Source organism: Salmo salar, chromosome ssa16 (assembly GCF_905237065.1).
Source record: "Salmo salar chromosome ssa16, Ssal_v3.1, whole genome shotgun sequence".
Classification (NCBI taxonomy): domain Eukaryota; kingdom Metazoa; phylum Chordata; class Actinopteri; order Salmoniformes; family Salmonidae; genus Salmo; species Salmo salar.
In genome coordinates, this window is record NC_059457.1 from 56303768 (window position 1) to 56311885 (window position 8118).

Below are 8118 nucleotides of genomic sequence, written 5' to 3' on the forward strand. Positions count from 1 at the left end.
GCCTAGGCAGCATCCCCTTCTCTCAGCCAGGCCAGCTGATCCTAGGGCCTAGGCAGCCTCCCCCTCTCTCAGCCAGGCCAGCTGATCCTAGAGCCTAGGCAGCATCCCCCTCTCTCAGCCACATCCCCCTCTCTCAGCCAGGCCAGCTGATCCTAGAGCCTAGGCAGCACCCCCTTCTTTCAGCCAGGCCAGCTAATCCTAGGGCCTAGGCAGCATCCTCCTCTCTCAGCCAGGCCAGCTAATCCTAGGGCCTAGGCAGCATCCCCTTCTCTCAGCCAGGCCATCTGATCTAGGGCCTATGCAGCATCCCCCTCTCTCAGCCAGGCCAGCTGGTCCTAGGGCCTAGGCAGCATCCCCCTCTCTCAGCCAGGCCAGCTGATCCTTTGGCCTAGGCAGCATCCCCCTCTCTCAGCCAGGCCAGCTGATCCTAGAGCCTAGGCAGCCTCCCCTCTCTCAGCCAGGCCAGCTGATCCTAGAGCCTAGGCAGCCTCCCCTCTCTCAGCCAGACCAGCTGATCCTAGAGCCTCCCCCTCTCTCAGCCAGGCCAGCTGATCCTAGAGCCTAGGACGCCTCCCCCTAGGCAGCATGTGTGTGAAGAATGCAGGACATCTAGTACCAGGGGGTTGGTGTTGGTTAGTCCTGGCCAGTGTCCCAAATGGCACCCTATTCCCCATGGGCCCTGGTCAAAAGTAGTGCACTACATAGGGAATAGGGTGCCATTTATGATGATGATGGTGGAGGAGGGGCTCCCATACAGCAGATGGCAGGGCTGTCCCCTCCCCTCTTCACCTCCTCTCCTCTCCTCCCCTCCTCACCTCTTCTCCTCCTGGTCGTCTGCTGTGAGGAGAACAATGCATCTCTTCTCTCAGAGCTAACCCTGATTACGAAGGGGACATGGGACAGAGGACAGGGGACATGGGGACAGGGGACATGAGGACAGGGGACATGGGGACAGGGGACATGGGACAGAGGACAGGGGACAGAGGACAGGGGACATGGGGACAGGGGACATGGGGACAGGGGACAGGGGACATGGGGACATGAGGACAGGGGACAGGGGACATGGGGACAGGGGACAGGGGACATGAGGACAGGGGACAGAGGACAGGGGACATGGGGACAGAGGACAGGGGACAGGGGACAGGGGACCCCAGACAGCTGGCAGGTAGCATGGCTCATACACCCAACCAGCACACACCCCTCACACAAACAGGAAAACACACACACACACACACACACACACACACACACACACACACACAGACACACTCGACCTCGGCTTAAATATTTACCAGACACATGCAAACAAAATACCTTTAAAGAAATAACGATGAATGGTGAATACTTCTAGATAACCTGCCTAGTATATGCTATTTTCATTCATGCTAAAGTACATGTTTGGACATATTGTCTGAATTGCAGGTGAGTAGTAAGGACTGTATTTGATCAAGCATCCAATTACCATACATGGTATTGTATTTTATAAAGCCCATTTTATAAAGCCCTTCTTACATCAACAGTTGTCACCAAGTGTGATAAGGGATTTCTCAGACTAAACTAATATTACAGCTGTTGATGGTGAAACTCTAAAGCAAAACAATGTGTCAAATCATGATAGAATATTTTTGATAGACTATTTCTAGATGTAATTAATAGAATATTGGTGTATGGTATACTATAAAAGGATTTTAGAATGTTATGTAGGCTAAACAAAAGCATTTTTTTTTAATGGAAAACGTTAACTCTCTGCTTCACAATAGCGCTAGTCACAGCATGCTATATAGCTAATTACTCCCATCTCCCCAACTGCTAACAACAACAAAACGCTTTACATTACACAGGCAGGTCTCTCTCTCTCTCTCTCTCTCTCTCTGCTATGTGCACGGTGCTGCTCCGCTCCGTTCTGCTCTGCAGTTTCCGATTCTACTTGCCCTGGCCCCCCCCCACCCCTTTCCCTCTGTGCACTTTGCGCTTTGCTCTGCGGTTCTGCTTTTCATCCCTGGGGGGGGGGGACTTGGAGTTCTCTCATTCCAATCATTCCATTCTCAGGGAACAATCGGCCCTCAGTTATTTAATAGCAGCGCGATCTCTCGCACACGGCTCAGTCTGTTGTGAGGTCTTCTCAGACGCACACCGTAGCAGCGTCTCTCTCTCTCTCTCTCTCTCTCTCTCTCTCTCTCTCAGAGCAACAAATACTCTACATAATTTGCAGTTCCACTAAATTGTATTAGGATTATTATTTTTCGTCAGCAAGAAATAGAAACAATATACGCCGTGAACAACTTGCTTCCGCGGTGAGAATGTAAATTGGTAAGAATTTAATTTAGCTGGTTTTTGGAATGAGTTGCTTTTACGCATGGTGGATAGGTCTTCCAGAGTAGTATTATAGGCGAAAATTCGGGTTTGTTCCTTTTAACTTGATTTGTTATAATAATGTTATAATAATTGTCTTTTAATTCCTTGTTACATATATTTTTATACTTTCATTTAAATGTTGGGAAGTCGGCTTTGGTCTGTGATCAAGTCGGAGACTTTATCTGCACTTTATTGACAGTGAGTTTAAATAGTTTTATTGGGTTATATGTTTTATTTTCCTAGTTGAGACTGGAATGTTATCAGATATGTGAAAGTCTAGCCTGTGCTCTACCCAGGCTATGTTTGTTGACTGTAGAGTTTCTAGTATTTAGGCTCATGTATACAGTAGGCCAGCGTTATCCACACTGTTTAGATTGTAGAGTAAACATACATTTTGTCTTTTAACAAAACCTCAATGAATGTGTGGCCTACATTTGGTCTCTGTCATACTACTGTATGTGCACATCTTGGAAAGACCAAATAATTTGTCAAAAAAACTAAAAACCCCAGGTCAAATCAGGCAATTATATGGAATCTGAACAGAATATGAAAGGAAACTGTGTAGCTGGTAGCAGGAAATGACTCAGTATAATGATATCCAATAACTAAAATAAACATTTTATTTTTTTCTTCAATACTTAAGGGTTTTGGCCTTTTTTTTCAAAATATATATATATATATTTAATTTTATTTTACCTGACTAGGCAAGTCAGTTAAAGAACAAATTCTTATTTTACAATGACGGCCTACCGGGGAACAGTGGGTTAACTGGCTTGTTCAGGGGGCAGAACGACAGATTTGTACCTTGTCAGGTCGGGGATTTAAACTTGCAACCTTTCGGTTACTAGTCCAAACGCTCTAACCACTAGGCTACTCTGCCGCCCCATAATACCTAGTAATATGTCTTGACAAGCTAATATAGGCCTATGCTATAGTTTACAGTGTGTGGTATGTTTGCATTTACATGCTGAAGTAAATTCTACTTAATTATAATAGACTACCCTGAACTGAATGCAGATAGAATCTATACTGAGTATCATGTACTAGAGTCCTAGCTCGTACTTTAAAAAAATGAACAGCAAAAGCCCAGAGGGGAATGTTGCAGGGGTTGTATTTGTGCACTAACTTGGTGTTACTATGGGAATAGGGGTGGCAGGTAGTCTAGTGGTTAGAGCGTTGGACCAGTAACCGGAAGGTTGCAAGATTGAATCCCCGAGCTGACGAGGTACAAATCTGTCGTTCTGCCCCCTGAACAAGGCAGTTAACCCACTGTTCCCCAGTAGGCCGTCATTGTAAAATAAGAATTTGTTCTTAACTGACTTAGCCTAGTTAAATAACAAGTCTTAATTATAACGGCATTATAATATGTTAAATGCTTCCAAATGTATTAGCTAGTTACTTGATTGAGCTAATTCTCTTATTTATCCTCTATATAGATCTGTGGTTTATTAAGAATCCCAAAACATCCAACTCTTCAACACTTATATATTCTCTGATTGACTGAGATGAGAACTGCTGAGGAGTCTTCTAGCACGGTCCTGCACCGTCTAATCCAGGAGCACCTCCGTTACGGGAACCCCACAGACACCACTACCCTCCTGGCCATTCAGCAGCAGGCCATCCAGCAGCAGGCCATCCAGCAGCAGGCCATCCAGAAGCAGGCCCTGCGTGGAGGCAGCAACAGCAGCAGCGGAGGAGGAGGAGGTACCGGATCACCCCGCTCCTCCCTGGAGAGCCTGACCCAGGAGGAGTCCCAGTTCATCCACATGTCCACCAGACAGGATCCCCAGGGTCAGGAATACAACCACTTTGAGAGTGACTCTGTGTGTCATCTCTACCAGCTTCACAGACACGGAGAGGAGTTACCCACCTATGAGGAAGCCAAGGCCCACTCTCAGTACCTGGCCACGGTAGGGGCCCACCAGGGTCAGCGTCAGCTTGGTCTGAGACCTGAGATGATGGATCACCGGGGAGACGGCCAGTGGGACCTGAAACGGAAGCACGCCCGGACTCTCAGTGAACGTCTCATACAGCTCTCCCTGGAGAGATCAAGTGGAAACATTCAACCTCTCAGTTCCTCTTACAGTTACCCTCAACTGTCTAATGGCCACTCTGGGCCTGTTGAACACCAGGGGCCAGAGTTTCTTCAGTATCCTGATCAGAGGGGACCTCCCCCGGACTACCCCTTCCTGGTTAGGCCTCCTGGATACATGCTCGGCCACTCACAGGAGACACACGGACAATTCCACCAGGAACCTCCTCCCTCATTCCAATCACAGCACAGGTAAATATGACACACATATACCATATTATGGGTGCCAGACCAGTAATGAAACCCCGTTTTCTATACGGGATGAATATAGCTTATATCCCAGTGACCCTATGTGTTTACAACCAAGATTTTGTGAACGATACCATTTGATATTAATGAGCACCCTCTCCTCAGGTACATACATTCCCAGCCCCAGGCTGAGATCGTTCGACACAGTGTCCACTATGATCCAGAGGTCTACATGAGCCACAGCAACCCCAGTACTCACAACAACACTGCCCAAATGGACCTGTTGAGGGAGAATGAGAGACTAAGGAAAGAGTTGGAGGTGTACAGCGAGAAGGCTGCTAGACTTCAGAAGGTGAGAGAGAGGAGACTCCTTGGTTAGGATGCCTTTTGGAATGCATCGTTGAGGTCCTTATATATATATATATTTATTTTTATTTTTGATTTAACCTTTATTTAACTAGGCAAGTCAGTTAAGAACAAATTATTATTTACGATGACGGCCTCGCAGGGAACACTACTGTCTTGTCCAAGGGTGGAATGACAGATTGTTTTACCTTGTCAGCTCGAGGATTCAATCTAGCAACCTTCCAGTTACTAACCCAACGCTCTAACCACTAGGCTACCCTGCCGCCCCATTTAACTTATACACTCATTATCATTCACATTTGACATGTACATTTTAGTCATTTATCTGTTTTCCCTGGTGGAAACACAGTATCTCCCTTGTGATCAAAGCATTCCAACCGTCTAATTTCCCTTTAGGTTTGACGCTTGAGTCACTCTGTCCCTGCTGTCTTTATGACCCTTCATTATACTGTTCGTTAAGTGGTCCGTGTTTAAGAAGATCAGAGAGGCAGCTAGACTCGTCACCTGTAGAGAGAGAGAGAGATCACTCATTTTGACATGTACATTTGAGTCATTTAGCAGACGCTGTTATCTAGAGTGACTTACAGTTAGTGCATTTATCTTAAGCTAGCTATGTGGGACAACCACATATCTCAGTCATAGTAAGTACACTTTTCTTCAATAAAGCAGCTATCAGCAAAATGAGAGCTTGAAAGAGGAGGGGGTGAGGGGTGGGTGCTGTGGGATTATTTAAGATACTTATTGAAGAGGTAGGGTTTCAGATGTTTTAGGAAGATGGGCAGGGACTCTGCTGTCCTAGCTTCAGAGGTAGGCTGGTTCGACCATTGAGGTGCCAGGAGAGAGAAGAGCTTGGACTGGGCTGAGCGGGAACTGCCTTCCCGTAGGGGAGGGAGGGCCAAGAGACCAGAGGTGGTAGAACGGAGTGCTCGGGTTGGGGTGTAGGGTTTGATCATAGCCTGAAGGTAGGGAGGGGCAGTTCCTCTTGCTGCTCCGTAGGTAAGCACCATGGTCTGGTAGTGGATGCGAGCGGAGGAACGGGTGACATGGGAGAACTTGGGAAGGTTGAAAACCAGGAGGGCTTGCAGCATTCTGGATAAATTGCAGGGGTTTGATGGCACAAGCACGTAGTCCAGCCCATCACTGAGTTGCAGTAGTCCAGACGTGAGCTGACAAGTGCTTGGATTAGGACCTGCACCACTTCCTGTATGAGGTAGGGTCGTACTCTACGGACGTTGTAGAGCGTGAACCTGCGGGAGTGAGTCACCGCTTTGATGTTTGCGGAGGGACGACAGGGTGTCGTCCAGGGTCAAGCCAAGGTTCTTGGCGCTCTAGGAGGGGGGACACTGTGGAGTTGTCAACCGTGACGGAGGGGTCTGAGCGGACAGGCCTTCCCCAGGAGAAAGAGCAGTTCTGTCTTGTCAAGGTTGAGCCACCTGGGTGTTAGAAGAGGGGAAGGAGAAAAGGAGTGGAGTGTCATCCTCATAGAAGTGACAGTAGAGACCATGTGATGATATTTCAGAGCCGAGTGCCTTGGTGTATAGAGAGAAGTGGAGAGGGCGGGGAGCCTCCCTGACTCAGAGAAGAGCAGTCTTGGTTGAGTGACCCGTCTTGAAGACTAACTTGTTTGGGTCATGAAGATTGTTCTGAGAGAGATAGCAAGAGAGTTATATCAAAAACAGCATGGTCAAGCTCATAGTACCCTTGAAAGACTGAGTCACTGCATCCTGTTCGTAGCAGCCTATCTGCTTGTAATATAGTTTGTGACAGTAATAGTTATGAGTAAACTATAATTTCATTATATTAGCATTAATAGGTTTATTTCTAAGCCCTGTTGGCACACAAAGGTTGTAGAGGTAGGTAGAGAAGTATAAAGTGTGTGTGTGTGTGTGTGTGTGTGTGTGTGTGTGTGTGTGTGTGTGTGTGTGTGTGTGTGTGTGTGTGTGTGTGTGTGTGTGTGTGTGTGTGTGTCATTGCTGCATATCAGTGAGATTAGCCCTCTAGCTGTGCTGTAGCCGGAATGTGCACAGTGGATGGATCAGAGGGACATTCATTTCTAGTGACAGAGACGTGTTCACAGGCTCTTTTAGTGACAGAGACGTGTTCACAGGCTCTTTTAGTGACATAGACATGTTGTGACCACCTCCTGCTCCTCCACCTCCTGCTCCTCCACCCCCTGCTCCTCCACCTCCTGCTCCTCCACCACCTGCTCCTCCACTACCTGCTCCTCCACCTCCTGCTCCTCCCCCTCCTGCTCCTCCACCTCCTGCTCCTCCACCTCCTGCTCCTCCACCTGCTGCTCCTCTACAACCTGCTCCTCCACTCCTGCTCCTCCACCTCCTGCTCCTCTACCTGCTGCTCCTCTACCTTCTGCTCCTCCCCCTCCTGCTCCTCCCCCACCTGCCCCTCCACCTGCTGCTCCTCCACCTCCTGCTCCTCCTCCACATGTCTCATTTATTCAGTATCCCAGTCTTGTGAGACCATTGATATCTTGATTGTAAATCACCCCTCAAATAGTTTTGTTAATTGTCACTTTTCCACTGTCTGAGTTTTCACCAGTGTTTTATTGTCACTTTTCCAATGTCGACTTTTGTGTTTCCACCTCAAAAAGTGACCACTGTTGGGGATGAGCTGGGTTTTAAGCTAGAGACCCTCATACTGACAGTATCCTCCTCTTGTGTTTCCTTCCAGCTGGAAGTAGAGATCCAGAGGATATCTGAGGCCTACGAGACCCTGATGAAGGGCTCAGCCAAGCGAGAGACCCTGGAGAAAACCATGAGGAACAAACTGGAGTCAGAGATCAAGAGACTACACGACTTCAACAGAGACCTCAGACGTAAGGCTACAAGCAGCTAGATGCTAATGCTAACACAGCACAGTCATTTCAAATAATCAATCTGGTATTTTTTTTTTAATGGACTTACTTGCATAAATAAAGGTTAAATAAAGCAAAACTAAAGACTGCAGTGGGCTAAATCAGGGTTTCTTTCTTAAACAAAATCTACTTTTAAAAACAAGCATATCCACCTCACACACATGGTTATGAAGACGCCTGTACCGTGTCAGATATAGAGATGAAATGTATTACATTTTGAATTTACATCCCAATATTACACTTT

General features: G+C 47.2%; 1 protein-coding gene across 2 annotated transcripts in view; it reads left to right on the top strand.

The window, feature by feature from the left end:
• Positions 1-2083: 2083 nt before the first annotated feature.
• LOC106591579 (angiomotin-like 2a) overlaps positions 2084-8118 on the top strand; it is a 15094-nt gene continuing 9059 nt past the window's right edge. For both annotated transcript variants that reach the window (XM_014182794.2, XM_045697467.1), the window contains exons 1-4: positions 2084-2310; positions 3792-4639; positions 4802-4988; positions 7691-7835. In XM_014182794.2, the coding sequence (XP_014038269.2) occupies positions 3861-4639; positions 4802-4988; positions 7691-7835 (1111 nt within the window). In that variant the 5' untranslated portion in view covers positions 2084-2310; positions 3792-3860. The remainder of the gene's footprint in view (positions 2311-3791; positions 4640-4801; positions 4989-7690; positions 7836-8118) is intronic.